Source organism: Panicum virgatum, chromosome 9N, assembly GCF_016808335.1.
Source record: "Panicum virgatum strain AP13 chromosome 9N, P.virgatum_v5, whole genome shotgun sequence".
Taxonomy (NCBI): Eukaryota; Viridiplantae; Streptophyta; class Magnoliopsida; order Poales; family Poaceae; genus Panicum; species Panicum virgatum.
The window spans coordinates 2,147,583-2,173,791 of NC_053153.1; the positions used below are offsets into that span (position 1 = coordinate 2,147,583).

General features: G+C 47.4%; 4 protein-coding genes and 1 pseudogene across 8 annotated transcripts; 4 read left to right on the top strand and 1 right to left on the bottom strand.

Moving 5' to 3' along the window:
* The first annotated feature begins 1,043 nt into the window (after positions 1-1,043).
* LOC120692555 (dolichol-phosphate mannosyltransferase subunit 1) lies at positions 1,044-3,919 on the top strand. Its single transcript, XM_039975880.1, has 8 exons — positions 1,044-1,411; positions 2,414-2,513; positions 2,632-2,665; positions 2,746-2,822; positions 2,922-2,947; positions 3,199-3,363; positions 3,442-3,556; positions 3,650-3,919. Exons 1-8 carry the CDS (start codon positions 1,305-1,307, stop codon positions 3,752-3,754), a joined length of 729 nt encoding a protein of 242 aa, XP_039831814.1. The 5' UTR covers positions 1,044-1,304; the 3' UTR covers positions 3,755-3,919.
* Positions 3,920-7,104: 3,185 nt separating this feature from the next.
* Positions 7,105-9,065, bottom strand: LOC120692934 (methyltransferase N6AMT1-like). 2 transcript variants are annotated; one of them, XM_039976319.1, is made up of 3 exons: positions 8,849-9,036; positions 8,668-8,751; positions 7,105-8,201 (listed from the first exon to the last, which is right to left on the bottom strand). In XM_039976319.1, exons 2-3 carry the CDS (start codon positions 8,695-8,697, stop codon positions 7,452-7,454), a joined length of 780 nt encoding a protein of 259 aa, XP_039832253.1. In that variant the 5' UTR covers positions 8,698-8,751; positions 8,849-9,036; the 3' UTR covers positions 7,105-7,451. The 2 variants fall into 2 exon arrangements, with proteins under 2 accessions (XP_039832253.1, XP_039832252.1); XM_039976318.1 differs by lacking the exon at positions 8,668-8,751 and having other exon boundaries at positions 8,849-9,065.
* An 86-nt stretch (positions 9,066-9,151) lies between these two features.
* Positions 9,152-14,094, top strand: LOC120692933 (pentatricopeptide repeat-containing protein At1g74850, chloroplastic-like). The gene is made up of 5 exons (XM_039976317.1): positions 9,152-10,655; positions 10,746-11,161; positions 12,327-12,641; positions 12,730-12,837; positions 13,228-14,094. Exons 1-5 carry the CDS (start codon positions 9,231-9,233, stop codon positions 13,562-13,564), a joined length of 2,601 nt encoding a protein of 866 aa, XP_039832251.1. The 5' UTR covers positions 9,152-9,230; the 3' UTR covers positions 13,565-14,094.
* A 423-nt stretch (positions 14,095-14,517) lies between these two features.
* LOC120688005 lies at positions 14,518-20,199 on the top strand (annotated as a pseudogene). Its single transcript, XR_005680941.1, has 9 exons — positions 14,518-14,891; positions 16,164-16,591; positions 16,680-17,305; positions 17,423-17,498; positions 17,854-17,906; positions 17,991-18,478; positions 18,769-18,929; positions 19,041-19,241; positions 19,386-20,199. The product of XR_005680941.1 is annotated as a mitotic-spindle organizing protein 1B-like (transcript).
* LOC120688004 (calmodulin-binding protein 60 A-like) lies at positions 17,004-20,378 on the top strand. 3 transcript variants are annotated; one of them, XR_005680940.1, is made up of 8 exons: positions 17,004-17,305; positions 17,423-17,498; positions 17,854-17,906; positions 17,988-18,478; positions 18,769-18,929; positions 19,041-19,241; positions 19,386-20,075; positions 20,172-20,378. XR_005680940.1 is itself a non-coding variant. In XM_039970127.1 (7 exons), exons 1-7 carry the CDS (start codon positions 17,040-17,042, stop codon positions 19,968-19,970), a joined length of 1,833 nt encoding a protein of 610 aa, XP_039826061.1. In that variant the 5' UTR covers positions 17,004-17,039; the 3' UTR covers positions 19,971-20,217. The 3 variants fall into 3 exon arrangements, 2 of the variants coding, with proteins under 2 accessions (XP_039826061.1, XP_039826062.1); XM_039970127.1 differs by having other exon boundaries at positions 19,386-20,217; XM_039970128.1 differs by having other exon boundaries at positions 17,991-18,478; positions 19,386-20,217.
* Positions 20,379-26,209: the final 5,831 nt, after the last annotated feature.

The window sequence follows — 26,209 nt, forward strand, 5'->3', positions numbered from 1 at the left end:
GTAGATGCAGGTCCCTGGTACGATTGTTCATCCAGTGCTACAAACTATTAGAAGGTGTATTGTGCAATAGAGGTGCCAATACTCTGCCTCTGCAGTCAAGCATTGTTCACTGTCCTGATGGGATGGTGCGTAGAGGTGTCAATGTGTCATGATGGCAGTAATCGTAAACCTGCTTAGTTCGTCGATGAGATGAGTGCTAGATCCTGTCAGATGAGTAGGATCGACGTATTCAACAACAATTTTTGCTGACACATTTATTAGCTCAACAACACAAAACATTTGTGTACAATATCAGAAGTTCAGAGGTCAGAGCTATAAACTGATTAAAAAAAAGTGCTGAGATTCAACAGAAAGGAAGGAGAATCCATCACGTTGCGTAAAATTAGGTATTGAGTTCTGAAAACAAAACAATACTTGTGTACGAGAACCCATTCACAAAATGGAAACACGCGTACTTTCACACGACTAACTTCGAGCAATGCATCTGTAAAATTCTCTATAACACCTCTTATTTTAGTGTCAATATTTTGAAATACAAAATACTCCATCCGTTCCAAATTATAAGTCATTCCAAGAATCTTGGAGAGTCAAAGTTTTTCAAGTTTGACCAAATTTATATAACAAGATAATAACATTTATGATACCAACTAAGTATCATTAGATTTTTTGTTAGTTATATTTTCATAGTATATCTATTTGATGTCATAAATTTTTGTCTCTCTCTGTAATTTTGGTCAAATTTTGACATGGTTTGACTCTCCAAGATTCTTGGAATAATTTATAATTTGGAACGAAGGGAGTAGGTTTTTTATTCTAATACAAAATAGGTTTTGGAACTAAAAGATTGTGAGTGTGTCGTATACTCGTGTGTGAGAGGGAGGAGAGAGGGAGGATCCCAAGTGTGTAAATGTCTTCAAACTTTCCTTCTTGGTGCCCCAAACCAACGAATGTGTGGCAGTTCTGCAGTTGTTACGCATTAGTGGGCTTTTTCTGGGCCAAAATACTGGACTACGCAGGCCTAAGCCCATTCACATGTGCTAGGACTTGGGCCCAGTCGTTCTAGCGAAACCCGAACCGTTCGTTCGCCGCTCCGGCGAAGGCTGCCCCTACACCGGCGGACCGGCCTCGTTCGCCGCCTCGTCGGTCCTCCGCAACGGCTGCTGCGGCGACAAGGAGAAGGAGCCTCAGGGTCATATCCGCAGCCCCTCGCTCCACCGGTACGGCGGTAACAGCCTGTGGTTAGCACCCGACAGAGCGCTCGCCTGAGGGAGGAGAGATCCGCCGCTGGGTCCAGCCGGCTGACGATGGAAGCAGCGGCGAGCGGCAAGCGCGCGTACAGCATCATCGTGCCCACCTACAATGAGCGCCTCAACGTTGCCCTCATCGTCTACCTCATCTTCAAGCACCTCCCGTAAGCACAACCCCCCTGCCGTCTGCCGCTGATTTTCCCCTCCCTCGTGTTACGGTTGTATCGAGATCGTCTTCGTGGACAAAATCGTAGGGTTCGAATTCGGTTCTCTGTGATTGAAATCCGAGCAAATTGAATCAACACCTAACAGGAATCGGTCCGATCTGTTTGTGACTTTGTGTGAATGGAACTACCCCTATCTGTTTAACAACTTTGCCCTCAGATCCGACTGCAGGCACATGTAAATTATTAATTACAATAACTCATCAGTCCATTATGCATTCAATTGATGATACTCTCTTTCTTGATATTCGAACTCTGTTATGTGGCCATTAGCCAACCCTCCCTTGAGCTCTGCTTACACATTCTTCGCTATTGAGTTGCAGAGATGTAATGATGCCAGTTCTGTTGAATACTTGAAGTGATCACTGGCCACTTGCTTTTCTGAGAACAATAATGAAACGATTTTCTAGTGCATTTTGGCAATAATCAAGGTAGAATTTGCCTGTTTGTTGAAGTTTTGAACTGTCAATGATGATTCGGTCTTGTTATAAGAAGAGCTGATTCAGTTAGCAGTTTTCATTTCTACTTGCATATTTTGGACCATACAGGTCATAGACGCCCTTCATCCTAGTGCTGACCTGCTGGGTGTGCTTAATTCACTCTATTAGACTAACAAAAACTTGACACACTCACTTCGAGTTTATCAACTACGTCAAAAGGGTCATGAGAAGCTCTTCCAATTGGAGATCAAATGCAGTATTAGATATTGCAAGTCTTTAGCTTTCAAAAAAAAAAGACATTGCAAGTCTTGGCCTGTTGCACATCCCTGATCTCAGAATAGCAATCTTAGAATGTCATCATGCATTATACCGGCATTATTTAAGTTCCATTGTTTGCTGAAAGCTTGCTACTTTTGTGAAATGGAAAACTTTTACGTTCACATAGATATGTTGCCAATTTCTTGCATATTATAAACCCTGAGCTCAAGTTTTTGGACCATAGGGATGTGAACTTTGAGATCATTATTGTGGATGATGGTAGTCCAGATGGAACTCAGGACATTGTAAAACAACTGCAGCAAGTATATGGTGAAGATCGTGTTGTAAGTATCTTCTAAAGTCTAAAATATGTTCCAGATCAGCTTGAAGTTTTTGTATATGTGGTCTTTTTTTTTTGGTATCATGGCTTAATGCATTGTCTTTGATATGACACAATGCCAGTTACTGCGAGCTAGACCAAGGAAGCTAGGACTTGGTGAGTTTAGAACTCCGATATAAGTGTTTTTATGTATTTATGCCATCCGTTCATATTAAGTAGCAGCTGCAAATATGCAGGTACCGCATATTTACATGGATTAAAGCATGCCTCAGGGAAATTCGTTATTATCATGGATGCGGACCTATCTCACCATGTATGAACCTTTCACCTTTTGCTTTTTTTATTACATTTTTTTGCTATTCAGAATATTTTGCTTCCTAGCTTGCTAACTATTTTTCCCAATCTTGAACAGCCAAAGTATTTGCCAAGCTTTATTAGGTAAGAATCTTATCTCTGAAGATATAAGAGTTATTGGATTTTTAATATAGATAGTAGCCCACATCCTCAATCTGATTTTGCATGCAAATAATTGCCAGTCCACATCCGAGAATGTTTTTAGTCACAATAGGATAATAGTGTCACAAACTTTAACCAAATAGCTGGTCCCTTTGGGCCTTTGGCTGAGGCTATTGATATGAACTGGCTTGGGAGAATGTGTTCGTTTTTAATCATGTTATTTCCTTAAGCAGGAAGCAAAAGGAAACTGGTGCTGATGTTGTAACTGGCACACGTTATGTTAAGAATGGTGGTGTCCATGGTTGGAATCTCATGCGCAAGCTTACTAGCAGAGGAGCAAATGTTCTTGCACAAACGTTACTACAGCCTGGAGCTTCAGATTTAACTGGATCGTTTAGGTGTGCCTTCTTTTATTTCGAACAGAATAAACACCTTTCAATCTCTGTCTTTCGATGATGAATATAATTTCATAATAGGCTATATAAGCGAGATGTACTGGAAGATTTAATCTCCTCATGCGTCAGCAAGGGCTACGTGTTCCAGATGGAGATGATTGTTAGGGCTACTAGGAAAGGCTATCACATTGAAGAGGTACGTAACTGTGTTGTCTCATTTTTCTTCCGTGTAATAATGAACATCTCTTAGCTGTGGTAAATGAAATTTTGATTACCCTATCCTCCCCAGGTCCCAATAACGTTTGTTGACAGAGTCTTCGGAATTTCAAAACTTGGTGGGTCCGAGATAGTTGAATATTTGAAAGGCCTTGTGTATCTGTTGCTCACAACATAATTGATGATGTACTGTAGGCATCTAACTTCGTGGGTAAAACCGTGTAACAGAGAATTTTTATGATGTGTCACTGCAGCTTGAGTTGCATATCACTACTTACCTCTTCAACTTGCGAATGGATTATTGTATACAAGTCTTGGTTTGTCAGTACATTATTTCACACAAGTGTCCCTCTCAATTCTGTCGAGTTTCAGTGCAAACGATTTATAATTCTGATGCGGGATACAAATTTGTCCCGTATACATCGGCTTCTCTTTATTCACTTGTCAATTAGTGCGCTGCTTCGTAGCAGTAATCACATGTATTCGGATATGCAAGGATACTGAACTGCACAGGGATCACTTCATGCTTTTGGAGCATAGCAAATTTGCCTTTTATTAGCATAGCAATTTTTTCTTTTTTGTATCTCTTTATGAATCATCAGAGGTCAGATACGATTGATAGTTGTATGTTGGTCTCTACAAAATATAGATAAATGCATATATTAAAGAACCATGTAAGCAAACGACACCAAGACACAATATTTTTTAACGAGGTTCGGCCAATGTGACCTACATCCTCGGGGCAATGACTACGGGCGCTCCTCCCCGAAAACAACAGCAACATCGAGTCAGTCTCACAACAGCAACAGCCGCAACTTGCTTGCAGCTAAGCACACATGCAGCAGCTAGTTCTAGCCAGTGCTACACATCACTACATCAGAAGGCGAGGCCGTCAAAGAAGCCAGCATCCATTGGTGCCACTGCTGTTGGCGGGCCGCAGCATCGGCTGAACATCTCGTCCATGGTGAACTGGGTGTTTGGGGAGCAGCCACCGTACTCGCCGTAGAACGGGCCGCCCAACAACTCCTCCATGGTGAACTGAATGTTCTCCAGAAACTGGTCTTCCTCTGTTGGACACAGGGTCTCTGGCATCGCCATCTGTTGGTCAGTAAGCATCAACTCCTCCTGATGATCGACGCCGGCGCAGGCGTGCTTGTGACTCATCTTGGTCGGCCGAGCGTGAGGTTCGTCGCCCGTCGCCTTCCTCTTGGAGCCGGACGAGTGCTGGGTCGTCGGCAGCTTCGACTTCCCTTTAGCGAGAGACGAAGACGAGCGATAGATCTTGCAGAGCACATGGTCGCCGCCGTGTTTCTCGTCGTACTCGGTCATGCACCATCCCATGCGGTTGAATGCACGGCTGGAGCCTCCTTCCTTGCGACCGTAGGATAGGTTGCAGAGCGTGGCGCCGTCGAGACCCTTGACGGGCTTGGGGCCCGCCTCCGAGTGCCAGCAGGTACCATCGCCGGCGATGGCGCGCTGCCTGTGGCCGCTGGGTTTGCCTTGGGCGTTCTTGAATCGCTTGGGGCAGTAGAAGAGCCAGATGGCGTTGTAGCCGCCTTGGTCGAGATCGGTGCCCGGCACCGGCTCGCGGTTGGCGACGAGGTCCGCGGGGGCGGCGGAGCAGACGTCGGCGCGGTGGACGAAGCTCAAGTCGGCGGCTCCGGAGCGGAGGCTGCGCAGAAGGGCGATGGACGACGCGTCGTCGCGAGGGCGGAAGCTGCCGTCCTCCGCAGCCATGTTCGCAATGGAAATCGCAGGTTCTCTTCGATCTTCCTCGGGCTCTCGAGTTGCTTGGTTCCCGGCGAGGGCGAGAGGAGGTGAGGGGAGGGAAGATGAACTCGAAGATAGCAGGTTGATGTGCGTTGCGCAATGCATTTGGGGGCGGCGGCGCTTATAAAGAGAGGGCGGCGTGGCAACAAAGTCGGAAGTCGGAAGTCGGGTGTACGGACACAACACAGTGGCGTCGGTCCTCCGCAACGGCGGCTGCGGCGACAAGGAAAAGGAGCCTCAGGGTCATATCCGCAGCCCCTCGCTCCACTGGTACCAGCCTGTGGTTAGCAAACGACATAAAGCTCGCCTGAGGGAGGAGAGATCCGCCGCTGGGTCCAGCCGGCCGTCAATGGAGGCGGCGGCGGGCGGCAAGGATACTGAACTGCAGGGATCACTTCATGCTTTTGGAGCATAACAAATTAATTTGCCTTTTATTAGCATAGCAAATTTTCCTTTTTTTGTATCTCTTTATGAATCATCAAAGGTCAGATACTAATGTTAGTTGTATGTTGGTCTCTACAAAACATAGATAAATGCATATCTTAAAGAACCACGTAAGCGATCGACACCAAGACACGATATTTGTTGCCTTCATGGGATTTCGTCTTCAGAGTTGAGATTGTTCACGCTTGACGAGCATGGCACTCACCTTTTCCTTGATTTCGTTACTTATTGCGTATTGGAATTCAGAAAGTGGAGTCAAACAAAAGCCCCCAAGTCTTTGAAGCCTGTCGCTCCAACGAATTAGCACAACACTGCTGCAGCTTTTTCAAGTTAACACTGCTGCAGCTTAAGCATCAGCCATTAGTCCCGGAGATGGAAGCTGTGGTCGTTGTCTGAAGATCCTTTTCCCTTTTTGAAGATTAATTGAGAAAATGACTGTGCAAAGAAAAGTACTTGTGAAGCTCTGCATTTGAGGGGCCAAGCTGCACATCATGTCATCATCCAAAATTCATTTAGCTAGTTGACCTTGTGCCGGATTTACTGTTGTTCGTCAGATGCCAGTCCTATTTAACGTTCAGCTCAATGGTTGTGAGTTGGAGCAGAAGGGATGACTGTCAACTTTTAGTTCTAACGTTGGTGGTGACTGGCAACTTTCAGTACTAACGTCACACACGCAGGAGAACATAAGACAAAAATTAAGGTGCCAAAATAAAAAAAAAGGTTCAGTACTTTCTTGTCTATAAACCTGTTTAGTTCATGGCTTATTAAACCTATCAGCCTGGGCTGATTCTTGTACCCTCAGTGCCTGAGGCAAGTCAGAAATCAACAGCACGTTTCATTCAAACACATGTAAACATGCTGCCATCTCAAATTTGCTAGGATTGCTGCTTTCTTTCAGAACTGAAGAGTCCTATTACGGACTTTTGTGCAAAGAGATTGAAATCCAACTGACGCAGCCTGGAGAGAAGCATTTGTAATGAAATCCAACTGACTCGGCCTGGAGAGAAGCATTTGTAACAGCTGCATATTCGTTTGCAGCCTGCATTCCGAGCCCATTGTTATCTGTTCGTTCAGTTGACTTTTAGAGTATGTTTTTTTTTTTTGGAACAGAGTATGCTTTAAGAAGTTGATTTAGTAGCGAAGAGAAAAACGGTTTAAAGACCTTTAGGCAGGGATTTTATTTACCTTTTCAAAATCTTCTAGTTTCAAAACCTAGTATTTGGTAATTCTGCCATCCAACGGAACTGAAACAATATATGCACACGGAAAATGCAGTGCACCAGAAACATCTAGATCCCAAAGAGGCAAGTAGCATTGTGCACAACTCAGCAAGCTGCCCAAATCTTCTTTTCCTCTCATCTTGAAATGATCAATTAAACGGAATAATCCATACGGGACACAGATCCCAAAAGCAGTAAGATAAGAATCCATGGTAGCATATATACACACGAGGAGAACATAAGATAACAATTTAAGCTACAAAAATAAAAAATTCAGTAATTTCTGGTCTAAGGACCTGTTTGGTTTGAGATTTAAACCAATCAGGTTAGGCTGATTCTTGTACTTTGAGTGTCTAAACATATGCTGCCATCTCAAATTTGCAAAGGATTTCTTGCTCCTTTTCAGAACTGAAGATTCCAGATTGATGAGGCCATGAACTGCTAGGAACCCTTGTGCCAAAGGGATTTGAAAGGCAACTGAGAGAACCACGACTCAGATTTAGGAGATTTAGGAGACGCATTTGTAGCAGTGTGCGGATCTCGCCAAAACTTGAGAACAAAAAGGCTCTCCTCCTCAGTACATCTTTTCAAGACAACGCGTGATGCATACCCCATCTCGCTCATCAGATGACATATATCCAAAGGATCATTATCTTCGAGGGTCACCATGTACAGCCACCCTCTTTCTGATAGGATCTCCCGCACAGCAGGAAGGATCCTGTCTATCACCTGGCGCCCGTTCAACCCTCCAGCCCAAGACGAGGCAATGCCTTTGCATCCAATTTCTTCCTCCGGAGTTGGCACGTAAGGAGGGTTAATGACTACCACATCAACCATACCAGCTAGACGTTTCTCAAGACCAGATACAATATCAGTAACCATCACATCTGCATGCACACCATGGGCTTCAAGGGTTGCTTGGGTTGTCTCCGCAGCATGTTTGTTGATGTCAGTTGCTAGGTATTGGGTTCCAGAGGCTAATTGCCTGAGCATGATCGCAAGAGAGGTGATGACATAACCACTGCCACACCCTACCTCCATACATAACCTTGGCTGCAGCGCCAAAAGTTGTGCTTTGTCTGAGAGCAGTGCATCAACAAGGGCAAAGGAATCATCACATGGCTCATACACCTCTGGATGGCTTGCAACAAGCGGAATCTGTGCAGTGTTTAATGTCCTTCCTGAAGAAGACTGCAAAAACAAGTTCTTATCATGCAAACTGGGACGTACATTCCCTAAAATAATCACGAATTTCAGTATTTATCCGTTTAAAGCAAGCACAATCATTATTTAGATGAAACAAACCAGTACATGACAAAATGGATATATTGCTTGTTAGCGCTCTGCACTCTTGCAACAAGCAGTTAAAAAAGACACTTTTAGCTAAATGACACTTATATCAGAGTTATTTTTTTTTTAGCAAGGCCCTCTCACTGCCCTAAATAAAGGGCGTATCATGAAACATATCTCTCACGTTGACCTCACGCTATACCTTTGCTGCCTAACCTAGATTGCTGTATTAACCTAGACAGTTGCACAAAATAACTTGAGCACTTACTGAGGAGGTTTGTGCACATGATTGATCCAGAGTCAAATTTCCAAACAAAAATCCTACCTACTTAGGATGGGGAACGACGGCGCGCTACCAGGGAACTACCTCGCGGGCGGCGCCGCAGGCCGCAGCCATGGCCACGTGATAATCAAAACGAGCTCAATCCTGCATCCCACCACCTCCGCTAGACTACAAATCGTGAGATGCGAGGACTCATGTTCAGCTCCCAAACCCTCGGCCTCCCCCAATCTGGAACCAAGAACCGTTGGAGTGGGGAAGTGCTCACCTTGCCCCTCCTGGGGAGCCCCTTCTCGGCGGCGCTGGCGGAGTGCTCCGTGAGATTTCTCGACGCCGCCGCTCCGTCTCCGTCCGCCATGGAACAGCAGGAGCTGGGGGGTGAGCCGGTGAGGTGAGATGCTGCCGCGGCGGGGGCGGCGTGTTGGGGAAAAGAAAGGGAAGGCCAAGGAAAGGGGTCGCGGCGGCCCCGGGTCATCAGTCTTCTTAACCGAATCGACGCCTCGGACAGGTCAGGCTCGGGCTCAGCCTCAGCCTACGACTCTATCCACTTCCCGTTCCCGGAGGCAAAAATCTCCCCCAAAATCCAAGGCGTTGTGGAATCCTAAACCCCGGGTCTACCCCCGCCGCCGCCGCCGCCGCCGCGTGCTCGCATGGCGCTCGTCTCCACCGCCACCGTCGCGTCGTCGTCCTACCACTGCGACCTCCTCCTCTTCTCGACGGCCAGGAGGAGCTGGCGCGGGCCGAGGAGGAGCCGCGGCGCCGCGGGCGCGGGTCTGGCGGCGCTGGAGCGGGCAGGGGCCGCGGCGGCTGCCGCGAGGAGGGAGGAGGTGGTGCCTGCGGGGAATGGCAGGAACTCGTACGAGGTGGAGTCGCTGATCGACCGGCTGAGCAACCTGCCGCCGCGGGGCTCCATCGCGCGCTGCCTTGAGACGGCGCGGCACCGGCTGACGCTGCAGGACTTCGCCGCCGTGTACCGGGAGTTCTCCCGCCGCGGCGACTGGCAGCGCTCGCTGCGGCTCTTCAAGTATATGCAGCGCCAGTCGTGGTGCCTCCCCGACGAGCACATCCACGCCATCGTCGTCGGCGTTCTCGGGCGCCAGGGACCCGCCCTGCTCGACAAGTGCCTCGAGGTATTCCACGACCTCCCCGCCGAGTCCCGCACCGCGCTCTCCTACACCTCCCTCATCGCCGCCTACGCGCGCAACGCGCTGCACGAGGAGGCTCGCGCATTGCTCGACCAGATGAAGACCGCGGGGGTCGCGCCCACCGCTGCCACCTACAACACCGTGCTCGCCGCCTGCGCCCGCGCCACAGACCCACCCGTCCCCTTCGACATGCTCCTCGGCCTCTTCGCTGAGATGCGGCACGATGTGTCCCCCTCCGTGCGCCCCGACCTCACCACATACAACACCCTCCTCGCCGCTGCTGCCGTACGCTCTTTGGCTGATCAGTCTGAAATGCTGTTGCGCACCATGCTTGAGGCCGGCGTCTCCCCGGACACTGTGTCTTATCACCACATTGTGGATGCCTTTGCCAGCGCCGGCAACCTCTCCCGTGTCGCTGAGCTGTTCTCTGAAATGGCATCCACAGGGCACACGCCAGAAGCTTCTGCTTATCTGGGACTCATGGAGGCACACACGCGTGTTGGCGCCACGGCTGAGGCAGTTGCTGTGCTGCGGCAGATGCAGGCTGATGGTTGCACGCCAACAGCTGCCACATATCGTGTACTGCTTGATCTCTACGGAAGGCAGGGGCGGTTTGATGGAGTGCGCGAACTCTTCCGTGAGATGAGAACTGCTGTACCGCCAGACACAGCAACATATAATGTGCTCTTCCGTGTATTTGGGGATGGTGGCTTCTTCAAGGAGGTGGTGGAACTCTTCCATGATATGCTTCAAACTGGGGTAGAGCCTGACATGATTACCTGTGAAAATGTCATGGCTGCTTGTGGTCGTGGTGGCCTCCATGAGGATGCCAGAGAAGTTCTCGAATATATGACCGGAGAAGGAATGGTGCCTACGGCGGACGCCTACACTGGCCTGGTTGAAGCTCTTGGCCATGCGGCTATGTATGAGGTCAGGATACTAACCCAGGTCTTATTACCATGACCCTGCGATATCCCATTTCTGATGAAATGTTTAATTGGTGACATTTTCGGTATGCAGGAAGCCTACGTTGCTTTCAACATGATGACTGAAATCGGTAGCTTCCCAACTGTTGAGACCTACAATGTTCTTGCAAATGCATATGCTAAGGGCGGGCTGTTCCAGGAGGCTGAGGTCATATTTTCTCGGATGACTAACAATGCTGGCATTCAGAAAAACAAGGATTCATTTGATGCCCTCATTGAAGCATATTGCCAGGGTGCACAATTGGATGATGCAGTGAAGGCATACATGGAGATGCGCAAGTCCAGGTTTAATCCAGATGAGCGTTCCCTTGAGGGGGTACTCAACGCCTACTGCATAGCAGGGGTAATAGATGAGAGTAAAGAGCAGTTTGAAGAACTTCAATCTAGTGTGACTGTGCCTAGCATTATTGCCTATTGCATGATGTTGTCACTATATGCTAGGAACGACAGGTAATGTGAGGGACTTGTTGTTTTAACCTACAAAACTGTCATATTCTCTCTGGAAGATTGCTCATGGTTTTATAACAGAAACACTGATGCTAACAAAGAGCACATTATGTTTTTTAACTGAAAATTACATTATATTAATGATGTGTTGTTAGTTTCCTTGTCAAATTAACTGTTTTTTTGGGGGGGGGGACAAGGTTCAAAAAAATGTTATTAAACATTGTTTAATCTCCATTAAACACTAGACGGAGGCCTAACGTCTACGTTTAGCCTTCCTAGATGCTAGTCAGTAGGCTAACGCCTGCCTAGCGCCTAGTGTTTTCTTGAACATTGGGGGAAATAGGAAAGGAGATTTACGAGTGTAGGAGAGAATAATGGATGTATTCCTCCAAACCCTAGAAGGGTGGGTATATATAGTTCCTATACAGGGGCCTCTAGATGGGCCTCTATACACGGGCTCACATGTACACCAACAACGAGATTCGATTTTGATGTGCCTGCCATCTACATTTTAGGTTGCTAATCAGAGTTTAAACAAGCAATTGAAACATAAACTGCCAATGTAAACAAATGATCCTAAGCCTCTAAAAAATACTGGGGCTGGGAACTCCGATCAATATGCTGCTAGACATCAATTGAGATTTGGATGATAATTATCAGATCAGGGATCCGGATCCTTCGTCAACCCAACTAATATGATAAGCACTCAGTTTCAGAAGGTGAAAATTTGTTTTTGTGTTGAATCACACTTGTAGATACCACTTGTTTCCAGCATGGTACTGTTGGGTATGAATTCACATTTATTCTATGCTTTGGTATGGAAATAAGTTTCTTCCCTTCTTTGTGTGTGCCCTTTCTGTTACTTAGCATTTTTTAGTTGGGCATGGTATAACATTATTCAGGGTTTCAGGCAGCATTTGTAATGGACAATGGCACAGTGCCTTTATTTGCGTCTATCAGTTTAAATCAAACAATTCTTGGGGAGACTATCAATGCTTTGGATACAAGCATATTTGTGTTTACATAATTTAGGAGTCACTGAAAATATTATCTTGTTTGATTACAATTACTTTGGATACAGCATGTTCCCTATTTCTACCCAATGTGATGGGACTACACTATAATCGATGTGCATTTTTTAACAAACTAATCAATCTGCATTTTTCAGGTGGACTGATGCATATGATCTGCTGGAAGAAATGAAAACAAATCATGCTAGTAGTACACATCAAGTTATTGCTTCCCTAGTCAAAGGGGAGTACGATGATAGCTCCAACTGGCAAATGGTTGAATATGCCTTGGAAAACAATACTTTGGAAGGCTGTGACTATAGTTTACGATTCTTTAATGCTATCCTTGATGTGCTTTGGTGGTTTGGTCAGAAGGCCCGAGCTGTGAGGGTTCTTGATCAAGCAGTAAAATTCGGGCTCTTTCCTGAATTATATCGTGACACCAAGCTGATCTGGTCGCTAGATGTACATAGGTAATGCTACGTCTTGATCATAGTATTTGCCTTAAGCAACTTGATTTTCTATTTGCCAGGATGTACTAACTATCAGCTTGCATTTCAGGATGTCTGTCGGTGGAGCACTGGTGGCTGTGTCAGTATGGCTCAATAAGCTTTATGACAGACTACAAGGAGATGAAGATCTTCCGCAGTTGGCTTCTGTTGTTGTATTGTAAGCTTTGAGCCTAAGTTCAAATGTTCCTTTCGTATTACTGCCTTCTGTTGCTCTGTTATGGTATATTCTTGAATTGACTCTATATTCAGTTACTGAGTCGTTTTAGTTGATATACTCGCAGAAGTGCAACTTGATTTTAAGCCAATTTCTGTAGTGTTGAACTTTACATGAAGAGAGGAGCATTTGAGGGTATAACTGGATATTTTCACTGCAAGTGAAACTGAAGCCCAAACTTTTTTCGTAGGATAACAGTACATCATGGCATTATTTCATTTTTATTCTCATAAAATGATATACACTTATTTGCACTGTTATCAATTTAAGTGAATATTTTCCTTCTAGCCTGTTTTGGTCTGTCTGATTATTCTTCTATATCCACTTGTCCAGGAGGGGAGAAATGGAGAAAAGCACAATAACAAGAGGACTGCCAGCCGCAAAAGTTGTCTACTCCTTTCTAAATGACACTCTATCAGCGTCGTTCCATTTTCCAAAATGGAATAAAGGGCGAATTATATGCCTGAAGTCCCAATTGAAAAAATTGCAATCAGCCATATATTCATCAAATGGGTCTGCCACAGCTGGTTTTGTCCCCATGACGAACTCCCATTTGCCATCTCCTGGTTCCAAGATATATACTAGGGAGGCCCAAGTTGATAATGGCGCAGGCCATTTGCCTGAGGAGCCATTGGTAGAGGAAAAGGAGTCAGAGCTTCTTCCATTGTGAGTTCTGGAGCTGCTGCCCTTTGCATTTGCAGTCGTGATGCCATCGGTCTGAACAATGGGAGACAGGATGCGAGTGACAGCCATATTTTTAGAGTTTGGGCATTCAGACCTTCATCTCAGTACTATGGAGACAGGATGCGAGTAACAACCATAGTCCTGCTTGCAGAGCGGGGTTTGCTTCAGTTATATACATGGTGGATACTATCTCAGATCCACATCTTTGCCTGAAATTGGCCCATAAATGGTGAGCCCTAGTTACTGCAGGCTTGACAACAATGCAGAACTTCCAGTTGCATTTCAGGATTTAGCTCGTTGTAGGGAGGAGAATGAGATTATGGATGTTTCTCATCTATGTGACCGCCGTGTACACCCAGCGCAACTCTGTAAAACACGATAGCCTCGTTAGCCTGATAAGTGACTGCTAGTGAGACATGTCACCTGTTATACGTTCTGATCCTGAAGAAATAGTTCTTGTAGTGTGACTTTACTCTTACAAGGGACAATTGTCACCTGAATTTTTTTGTTGCTGTATGTACGATGCCGTTGCTTTAGATATTCACAAGTGAGTTCACAACTTGTTCAAACGAGGAAGAACCGGAAAATATTCCCTCCGTTCCAAATTGTAGTTCGTTTGACTTTTTCAACTTTAAATTTGACTACTTGTCTTATTTAAAAATTTATGCAAAATGTTACTTCTTTTGTTGTGGCATGTTTTATTAACAAAAGGTTTTTGAGAATGACTTAAATTTAACTATGTTTGCACAAATTTTTTGAATAAGACGAGTGATTAAATTTAAAGTCAAAAAAATCAAACATCTGTAATTTGGAATGGAGGGAGTACGTTCAAACGAGGAAGATTTTACTATGCCCATTGTCACGTGGGGGTAGCCACTAGCGTGTGGGGCCCTTTTCAATTAATTACTCAAAGTCAAACTACGCTTCCACCAGCCGGCCGCTAGTGGGCCCCCGGGAGGCCGGGAGCCACCACCTACCAGAGCCTGAGCCCGGAATCGACGGCGCCGCCGGAGATGGAGACGGAGGCGGCTGCGGCGAGGCAGGCCAAGGAGTCCCTGGAGCTGGCGTTCCAGATGTCCCAGATCCTCGACACCGGCCTCGACCGCCACACCTTGTCGCTGCTCATGGCACTGTGTGACCGCGGCGCCAACCCCGAGGCCCTCGCCGCCCTCGTCCGCGAGCTCTCCTCCGCCGCTCCCCCAACCGCAGCGGCGTCGACCCCTCTACTGTGAGCAACGGCACCGCGGCCCCGGCCCCGGCCCCATCATCCGTGTCTCTGTTCCCCTCCGGCTCCGGCCTTCGCCGTTCCTAGGGTTTGTGATATCCCCTTCTTCTCCGGTGAGATTGCTTATCGGTAGTCAAACTAGATCTCACAAATTACATTTGTCCGTCATGAATGACTGAATGTAGCTTTTCCTCTGTTGAGTAATTTTGCTTCCTGGTCTCCTGGCTTGTGATGCATCTGTACTTCCTACGATGAGTTAGTTCAGACAAAATGTGCAGATATTACCTGACCCGTAGATGTGCTGCAGCTTTAATTTGGAATTAGGATTCAAATCGCAATGTATATTTGGTTCACATGGTTAATTTTGAATCTGGCATTTCTAGAAGCAGATAATGTGAATGTTGAGCTGTGGAGTCGTTGTTGTTTCTGTGGAACAAGAACAATTTTGGTAGTTTCTACCTGTTGTTCTACATGCTGCTCTTTTAGCTATACCTTCTTGAGGTGTTGACATTTAGGTGTGTTGCAGCGACTGTAGATTAATCATCTGTGCAGAATTTAAGCCCACCCGGGTGCCCCATGACCAACCCATTTCATTCTGTATTGGAAAGCTCACAAGTTACTCGATCAGAATCTAGACTGCCACAAGTTACTCGATTGCTCTTGGAAAATTGATCATATGTAAAGGTGATAATTGAGGACAATTGATTGATGGCTGGAGCTTTGCCTATCAAAGGAGGCAAGAGAGCTTCTTCTTTTTTTTCCCCCTTTGACCCAAAGAATCAGGAAGATAATTGTCAAAATTGTTGCTGATTGTGATTATAGATTCTTTATGCCGAGTTTGTTTGAACATAGATAATCAAGCAATGCGATGATTGTGGTTTGGCTTTTTGCATGTACCATTTTCTTTTGTTTCCTAGTGCTGGATAGGTCTAATAATCTGTTACGTCGCCAAATTGGTAACATCGGATTTCAATTAGGTTGGTTCTTGCAGTTCTGGTTGAATGTTTACTATAGCTTTTTGATACAAATACTGCCCAGGACGAAATTAAGCCTTATAACATGATGCTCTAGCACCATTTGCTCCTATACTGACTGATTTTAGATGTAAATCGTTTGGTGTAATTTTTCCAATGTCAGTTAACATACCTTGTGCAGCCACTAATAATGGCTACTTTTCCTATATGCTGCTTCAACATTATCTTACTGCTTCAATTGACATCTTACGGTTGTTTTTGTCCAATCCAAGCTACCTTAATCATTTTGTCAAGTTCCTTGAGATTTGAAACTTAACTAATTTTTTGTCCCAAACCTTCTTCTCTTGATGTTGTTGATGATATTTCCTGTATTTATGCTTAAGCAGGTATTGCTGAATACTGAACGGGACTATGTCATCATTGTGTAACAAATGCAAATGTAAAGCTGGAATTGCTGGATGAAAAGGAGTGCCTTCTGCATTGTTGTGGCTTTTGTTGAGACAAGAAATCTGTGGTTCACAGAGGCACTGAAATTGACGTATCCTTCCAAGGACTTGTGCGGGTTAACAGTTGTGATCATGAGGTGTCGTTTTCTTTTTCATTCATCATTAGATTACGTCCATCAGTTGTATGCATCAGTTTCGCAGTCGGTCTTCCGTCAATTATCCTCACTTTGACAATACCGCGCCGTGCCTTGTGATGTGCTTATCCTGCGAGGGCACGTGTCATGGGCTCATGGCTGATCCAACATTCGCTTTCAGATTGCAGTCAAAAGGTGCGAGGATGACATCCCGTCCGCTGCTCCCGTGTCCCGGTTAGAAGTGCACCGTGATGCCCATCTTTCTGGTGCTCCACTTGTACCAATATTCTCGATCTGATCAGCTCTTGTTCGTTGTTAACAGTCGTGAATGTTTGATACCAACCGTGCAAGTTGCGATGCACAATTCGGAAGGTTTGATCAGCTCTTGCAGGCTGTCCAGGTTCAATGCATCGATTTCGTATTGCTCAATTCTTGTAAATTTTTTTAGAGAGGCTACAAGTTTACTTTAGCTTGATCAGGTCAGGAATTTCGGCTGAATCTTATCGGAGCAACATAGTCCTATATTCGAATTGATCGGACTACTAAGCTCTTAAAAAAAGCCGGCCTGGGCCGACCTTTAGTGGACCGGTCGTTTTGGACTGCGGGATCTGCTCCCAATGGCCCACTAGCGCAATTTCAGGTCATTTTTTTTTCTAGAGAAAGAGATAGGAAAACCATTTCCATGGAAGGGAATGCGTGCGTGCGGTGTGAGGTCGGGCGCGGAGTTAGGTCAAGCCGCGGTTGCGACGCGGTGGGCGGGCGAGCCGAAACCAAGCGGCGATCGAGGCGAGGCGTGGCGTGGCGTCCGGAGATGTCGCAGAAGAGGCAGCCGGGGGAGAGCGACGGCCAGCGCCGCAGCGGGGGCGCCGAGCCTGGCGGGAGCTCCTCCTCTTCCACCCTGCCTTACCGCCCCGGCGAGCCGAAGCGCCCGAGGGTCGCCCTCCGCGAGTAAGTTCGCCCTCGCTCTCCCTCACGGCCTCGATTGGAATCCCCCGGATTGGATTGTGCCGATTCGGGCCCGCCGCTCTCTAATTCGATGACGTGGTGGGCTTGCTCCTCCTGCAGTGTGATCACGGAGGTGATGCGGAACACCAGCATCGAGAAGTTCTTCATGGCGATCGAGCCCCTCATCAGGAGAGTGGTGAGACCGCCTTTTATTTTCGACCCCCTTCCTTTGTCTCGTTGGTTGTGTTGACGGTACATACTGCTGTTGCAATCCCATCTGTTAGGCTGATTATGTTTTAGGTATTTTTGTTACCACAGCAAGTTCTTTTTTAACTCCCAAATTAATCCTTAGAGAAGCTAGCTGTATCGGTGTCATATTAATAGCTGTATAGGCTTACCCTACAAAATAAATCTTTGTTTACCGTTTCCATTCTGTGTCCACCCATTCCAATTCAGAGATAAGTTTACTGTAGAGAACAGCCTAGACTTGCCTTCAAACTTGTGTTTAATTTAGCCATTACCGATGGTTTTGATAGTCTATTCATTTCTAGGTAAAAGAAGAAATTGAGTCAGCATTTGCGAATCATGCCTCTATGATGGAAAGGTATGGAGTTTTAACACTAATTTTGACAATGTTGTGTTGGTCACTTTATCTCTAATGAGTTTATTTCTTGTTTTTTATTAGAAGTGTCACAGATACTCTCCCATGTACATCAAAGAATTTGCAGCTGCATTTCATGACTAGGCTATCTCTTCCAATATTTACTGGCTCCAAGATTGAAGGAGAGGGATCCTTAAGTATAACTGTTGCTCTAGTTGACACTTTGACGAGACAAATTGTAGCATCAGGCAAGGAGTCCCTGATGAAGATTGAGATTGTAGTTCTAGAGGGGGATTTTGAAAGTGGAGAAGATGATGACTGGACAGCTCAGGAATTTAACAATAACATTGTCAAAGAAAGGGAAGGTAAAAAGCCCTTGATTTCTGGAGACGTGTTTGTTGCCCTTATTGATGGCATTGGAACAGTAGGGGAACTGTCATTCACAGATAACTCCAGCTGGACACGGAGCCGAAAGTTCAGGCTTGGTGCAAGAACAGAGGATGGTTGTTTCAATGGCATAAGAGTACGGGAAGCAAAGTCGGAATCATTTGTGGTTAAGGATCATCGAGGAGAGTGTGAGTTTCTGATTGGACTCCCTTAAGTTTTAATGCCCAAGCTATCTTTTTAATTTCTTGCTCTGATGGACTATGCTAGGCTTCTGACTGATTATCCATACAATCAATTTAGAAAATTAAAATGAACTCCTTGTCCTCTAGACTTTAATTGAACAGTGTGGTTTCTTTAAGTGACGAATTTTGATATCCCAGTGATCTACCTTCTCTAATTGAATGGGGCATGTTATTCGTCCATAGCTTTTAATACTTCTAAAATGGTCTAGTTTAATTCATTATCACCTCTTGACCAGTGTACAAGAAGCACCACCCACCATTTCTTGAAGATGAAGTATGGCGCCTGTTGAAAATTGGCAAGGATGGTGCATTTCACAAGCGTTTGAATAGGGAGAGCGTCCGCACTGTCAAGGATTTCCTCACCTTGCTACATCTTGATGGTCCTAGGCTTCGAAAGGTATTGTTCTGGTCTTCATTTGTTCTGCTGCTCTGCATATTGTCTCCTATGGTAGTCACAGTTCAGCAAAGATATGTATTACTACCCCTGCTCTATGTTCAAATCATGCAGATATTAGGTGGCGGCATGTCAACAAAAATGTGGGAGGCCACAGTGGAGCATGCGGAAACATGTGTTTTAACTGACAAAGTGCATTACTATTATCCAGACGGTGTAAACAAAGCTGGTGTTGTATTCAATGTAGTTGGAGAAGTAAGAGGGTTAATATCTGATAAATTTGTTTCTGTTGATGATCTTACTGAACAGGAGAAGGTAACCATGTTTCGTCACTTTTTCATTCCTTTGAACAAGTTCACCCATTTTTACTACACTTCCACCCATTCTGACCTTGATAATCTGTTTTTACATACCCATTCTGACCTTGATAACCTGTTTTTACATGTTTGCTATTTTCAGGCTGAAGCACGTGTGGCTGTGAAGCAAGCATATGAACACTGGAAGAACGTCTTTACATGTGACAATGAAACACTTGTGGAAAATTCTTCGCAGCTGTTCAATACGAGATCTCCATCTTTGCATGAAAATCAATATAACCAGTTTCCCACACAAGTTTCTACAGATAGCTTTGTGTTGAGCCATTCGACCCTACAATCATCTGACATTTTCTCCATGGAACCATCCTCTTCATTAGACCCTTGTGTACTGGAGACTGAGGAGAGCAATGAAAATCGATTTCAGTCAGAGATGCCCCTAGTTGGTGGCCATGAAGCACCTCAAGAGTCTCATACACTGGATAAGTTCTCCAACTCTTTGGTTTACGAGGACTGCAGTCATCCCCCATTCAATGATATCTATTATGGCCCCGTAGATCCCAGCATATCCTTTGACACACAAGATCTTGGAGCTGCACTGAAAGGTTTCATTGCAACTATATCTAAGCCTAAGGCGGCATATAGAGGATGGAGGATGCTGTCTTATGTGCTAGGATGGATTTTCTATACCAAGAGAATTGTGGCAAGGAGAAAGAAACATGGGAAATAAATGTCCGAGGCTTTGTGCCTCTGCGTAGTTAAATTGAAAATTATAAATAGGGAGGAGATTATGTACATTAGAGTTGTTTGCTGCCTCTTCTTTTGGGTGCAGTTGGTAAGCGCTGCTGGTTTCTTGAGCTGTATATGAGCAATTTATCAGCTAGGGTTCCGATATGCGGCTGTAAATAATCAGATGAAGTTTTTTGTGCAGGGTTATGGGCAAGTATTGGTGATGAAAAGCCGAGATTTCTTTTTTTTTTTGTCGCGACCCGTGTATTCTGTATAGCATTCTGGTAAAATCTGCACATTTTTTTGATGCTGCCTTTTGTTGTAGGAAACTAGGAATCCAGTGTTGTGCTGTGCGCGGTAAAAAGGTACTTGAGATGGTTGTTTACTACTAGGGCAGAGCCGGTAAAAAGTTCATTTTCCCTCTAGTGTTTAGGGCAGAGCTTTCCCAACATGAGGCAATGGCATATTCTTGTTGGGAGTGTCTACCCATCTTTCAGGTGATTTCTTTGGTGGAAAATCACTTTTTCAACCAATAGCAATGTGACACATCAGCACTGAAAATTAAAAAGACAAAGTGGGTGATACGACAAATTATTTTCATCCAGCAGAAGAAAAAGGATTCATCAGAAAAAGATGAGTGAGAACCAAAATATATATCACTCAGAAAAGAAGCAGCTTTGCTGTGCTGTTAAAGTTTGGAAAAGTGGATCACGTCTCCGCACTGCCCTCACGTGACTCCTCACTATCTGGCCGAACAAACAGAATCTAGGACTAACTTGGCAGAACATGCAGAGCACTCCCAACATATTGATCTTGTCCTTTTTCTTTTCCATTTTTTCTCAATATAGAGAATTGATGTTAAAAAAACCTACTCCAGCAGATTGATTTTCCATCTCTCTTTCCCCTTTATTTTTTCTCAATCCCCAATAATTTCTCTCCAATCTCCAATAGAAAGGGGAGACATTGCATCTCTATTTTCACATAGAAATGGGGAAAATCATTCTGCTGGAGCACTTCTTCCATATATGTTGAAATTGAGAAAAGGGAATTTCCCTATATCGTGAAAAAGGGGAAAGGGGAAGATCAATCTGTTGGAGTTGTTTAGTGTCGGTGTCCTGACCCGGTGGTCCGGACCCAACTAGTAATGATGTTGCGTGTTCCTCGTCCCAGATGGTTGATGCAAGAGGCAACACAGTAACACACGGGTTTATCCTGGTTCCGACCGTGGAGTCGTACGTCCAGCAAAGGGATGTGCGAGAGCACTGTACTGTCTTGCACCGGGGGTGCCTGTAGTAGAGGGTACAAGCGAGGCGAGAGAGGGAGGGAAGCTCCCAGATCTCTGCTAGAGGATGGATTGATTGAGGCGAGTGCCAATATCGGGGCTCAGAAGAGAGTATGTGCTCTGTGAGTGTTGCCGAGTGTTGTGTTTCGCCAGATGAACGTCCATAAGACAGAGCCCGCCTCCTTCTTTTATAGACACAAGGAGGGGCGGTGTACATGCACAGGAGATCGCGGAAGTCGTCGTCTTTTCCCCGAATCGCGGGGGTACAGTGGTCGAACACTGTAGAAAGTATACTGCAGGGTATGGCGCCTGGCGTGGCAGTCGTCCTGGGCATCGTCCTTGGCCTTGCAGAGGTCGCGCCGGTGTCCTCGTAGCTCCAGCGGGCGGTGTGGTGGTTGCCGTAGGGGGTACCGTTCTCTAGGCGTGGCGTGGCGACATTCTGAGGGTCCTGCAGGCCAAGGTCTTGTCCTGGTCAAGGTCGGAGCTGCTTCCGAGGGTCATGCCCATGCCGCTCGAGGGTTCCTGTGGAGGGGAAAGTATGAAGGAAGTACAAGGAGTTGGCAGCACAGTGGCTGGAGCAGTGCCGAGCACGTCTTGCACTGCGTCGCAGGTTCCCACAGTGTCGCCACAGCGTCCGGGATGGTGGAGCAGTGACCGAAGTTGGCAGACGGGACTCCGGTCACTGCCACTGCGCGAAGTGGCTGCCTGACGCCGTCTGACCCGGATGCTGCGGAGGAGTGGTTGGAATTTAATGCCTCCGTACGGCGGGCGGGTGAGCGGATGGTGGTCTCGAGCGAGGCGAAGTCGATCCGCTCTCTCGAGGGTAGGCTCGCTACCCTCGAGCGAGGTGGAGACGCGAGGCGCGGTCGAGGGTCTCGGCAGGGGGCCCTCGAGCGAGGCAGAAATCGCCCCGCGGGTTCGAGGGGGCTTGGATGGGCCGCACTGTGTACGTGGGCCACATATTGGGCTTCTTTGAGTCCTTTCCTTTCCTTTGGTTTGGAGGAAGGCTGTAGGCCTTCGAGGGCCCGGTTGCCTAACATATGTTTTGTGTTTTAAGGGTGATTTAGTCCCCTGGTTAGGATGTACCTAATCATGGTACCCGACAGTAGCCCCCGAGCCTTTGCGGGGATGAGCATCAGCCTTGTAGAGGCTTGACCTCTCGAGGGCATGACCCGGGTGCTGACCGTGGGGATCTTGGTTCGCCCGGCGGGGGCGCGACGGCGCTCCGGAGAGCGTTGTCGGAAAAGATTGATCCAAAGTAGGGGTTTCTCGTTGGAGAAGCAACGAGGTGGCCACTCCGAGTTGCCTATGTAGATCATAGTCGCCTCGAGCACCATGGCGCCGCCGCTAGGGATGTCGCCGTCGTGCTGCTGAAGGCGTTCGAGCAGGCCTGCAGAGGATTTTGGTCCTCGAATGTGTGAAGTTTCCTCCATGGGGGCGTGTCAGCGCACCCGCGGGTGTAGCCCCCGAGGCCTTGGAGGAGTGTTTGCACTCGTCCAAGGGCTATAAACGTCGTCCTGCTTGGTTGCTTCACTTGGGAGACTGTTCAGCTTCCCTTTCAGCCGGCATCGGCGTTCCTTTCAGCCGGCCTCGGCGTTTTTCGTGCTGGTGCAGCGACTCGGGGTCCTGTTGAACCATCTGGCGGACGCTTGTGAAGAGTGGGGGTTTTGGCTACACACGTGGAACTTCACAATCGACGGTTGTCGATCCATTCGAGGGTGCGGCCTGAACCGCGGCGTGCGAGATGCCCCCGAGCCCTGGCCTGCGTGAGGGCGTTCAGGGGACCCTCGACTTTTATTACGACCCTCGTCGCCCTTCCGCAGGGAGGAGGGGTGAAGCGCACCATACTACTCATGCCCGGGCCGCGAGCTATGGCTGCTTCAGTGAGCTGTTAGCGGGTGGTTCAAGTGGACGTCCGTGCCCCATTCGGTAAGGGTCGGCTTGTGGTCCGTGGACACGTCACATAAAGCGCTCGCAAAGGGTCGCTAGGCGGGCCCAGACCCATTCGATAGGGTCTGAGGGCTCGATTCTCTCTCTCGATGGGATCCCCCTGCTAGGCACCCTCGACTGGCCTTGAACACTGTGTAGGATGTCTCGAACTCCGTGTTCGAGGATAGCTTGTACGACACTTCAATGCAGTCCCTGACTCTAGTGATCTGGGGCGCCTGTCGAACCCTCGACGGGCCAGGCTACGAACCCCTGATCAGTAAGGCCTCGAAATTGATTTCCTTCGACGGTAAGGAATCCCCGGGGGGAATATTCTGTAACGGTTCGCTAAACGGCATGGAGTCGCTGGTTGTGCGTGCCAGTCTCCTACTAGTCGTGGGCTATGTGGCCCAATACGCGTAGCGCGATGCAGAGCACGCCTTTTTAGGCGGCTACCTCGGGTAGGCGGAGAGGCGTGGGCAGCGGCTGACAGATGGAACAGTGCTACAGTCGCGCCACGCCCGTCGGTTACCGCGCCGTAATTATCGCCGAGTGTGCACGTGGGAGACTCCGCGGTCGTGGGGCCCAGCTGTCGGCGACAGCAAAATCTACCGCATTCAATGCGGTGGATTCGGGCTGCGGCGACGAATCCGCACGTCTTGATGGATAAAGCGGGGAAGGGGGGATGGTCTGGGCTCACCTGGCCATCTTACCTTTCCTTCATCCACCTCCCCTACATCCGGAGCCCAGAGCCGAGAGTGAGAGGAGGAAGAAGAAGGAGAGAGTGAGAGCGCACCTTAGCCATCGTCGAGCTTGCTTCCCCGCGTTCCCCGGCGATTCGAAGCGATGTCGGGCGTCCAGGAGCCGTTGCCGTGGGGGAAGTCCACCACCACCACGGCGGTTTTGGAGCAGCTGGTTGTAGAGAGGCTGCTGCCAGCGAACATCAACTCGGAGCGGCCGGCGTGGATTCCCGCGCGGCCGGAGGAGACCGAGACGAATCCCCCCCGAGGGCTACGTCGTGAGCCTCGTGCGGCTCCACGAGCGGGGATTCGGCGTCCCCGTCGGCAGATTCATGCGGGCGTTGTGCGAATACTATGGAGTGGAGCTGCACAACTTCAGCCCCAACTCCATCTCACAGGCGGCGGTCTTTGTCGCCCTCTGCGAGGGGTATCTGGGAATTGAAGCGCACTGGGATCTGTGGATCCACCTGTTCCGCGGCGAGCTCTTCATCGAGAACGTGTGGGGCCAGCCAAGGAGGTACGCTTGCGCCGGCGGCCTCATGCTCCATGTGCGCGTGTATAGGTCGCACCTGTACATCCCTAGCAAGATGACCACCAGTAACGCCGGGTGGTCCCGGGGGTGGTTTTACCTGCGCAACTTCGGCAACCGGCTCTCGGCGTTCTCCAACAAGGTGCTCCGGGAGAGGCCGGAGAAGTGGAACTAGGGGGGTATCTGTAGCAGCACCGTCCAAATTAAACCTTCTTAAATGCACAAACCATCATCTTAATACTTAATCAAGTTACTGTGCACTTAAAACGGTGTAACCTGACAGGCTGTCGGGTAAAATCCCGATTGAACTACTGTACTCCAGGATCACAATTGCACTTAGACCCGTACGAAGACGAGCACAGGTGATACCAGCACACAGAAGTCTTCAAAATAATTTACAACACCGGTTTTACATAAAAGGTTTAAATACAAACAACAGAGTTCAAACGCACAGCGGAAGTTTAAATCTGAGTTCGAAATACAACACTATAGCCACGACGACGATAAAAGGGTGAGCTCCACATCCTGCCCACCGATGTGATGCCAACCTGCCCAATCTTCACGGGGAAGACCGGGCCCACTCGACGGTCCAACCCGGAGGAAGCGGCTGTCCAAACCAGGATGCACAGATCTCCTCGAAGTCAGCGGGAACACAACCTGCTTAAAAGGTTTCAACAACAACCCTGAGTATACTAATACTCAGCAAGGCTTACCCGACTTTGGGTATACTTAGCCCATTATCTAGACATGCAAAGCTTTTTGGCTCTGGAGTTTGTTTTGCGGAAAGGCTACTACTAATGAATCCTTACTTTCAGTATTTTAACTCAATTTAAGTTTATCAAGTACCAACTAGATTTGCCTGACATCTAGAGCAAACATGGTTGATCATATCAATCTTTACAGAGTGACATCATTATATCACCATCATTCCAAATCTTTACTACGATGTGACAAAGAGATCAAGGCTCTCATAACCGCGAGTCACGGCGAATCGATCCGATTTAACCTTGCAAGGTGGACCTAACTCACACGACACATGTAAGCCCCGTCGGGCCATGCGCGTCAACTGTTTCCACATTACCACGGCATCTGAACTACGCCTGCTAAAACCCAGGTGATGGGCCCCTCGCGGTGAACTCCCGGAGAACCCGGAGACGGCATCCTATCCAACACCCGCCAACTCCCACGCCCAGCGTAGCATGATGGAATTCAAATTACCGTTGTAAAGTGGTACACAGCTTACCGGTTTCGACTACCTCCTACTTCCGGTATGTGGTTAGTACTGTTCAATCCTCGATCAACACTGCCAACAACGGAACGGTCCTCAATCGACACAGGCGGAGATTTCTTTTCATCCATTCTATACCATTAATCCAACTCATTTCCGCCCGGTCTCCATTTCTCTTTACTCAACAGCTCATTTCACAGCCATAGCTGAGGAATCAAGATCCTAAAACTCGCGAGTGACAACAATCACTCGACTTCTACCGAAATCCTACTTAGCAGAGCATTGCTAACGATACCTGCACACTAGTATGGATTCATAGGTATCTAGGGAGAACATGCATAATAGGGTTTCATACAACTCCTAAAACTTAAATGCACACATACTTAAATAAACATTGAATAATTTAAATTATGGTTATGCTCCGGGGCTTGCCTTGCAGGTCAGCGGGGTTAACGAAATCTTCTGGAGCGGGCTCAACGGCGTTCTCCAGCTGCTCTTCTGCTCGTGGCTCCTGGACCGGCTCAGCAACTAGCTC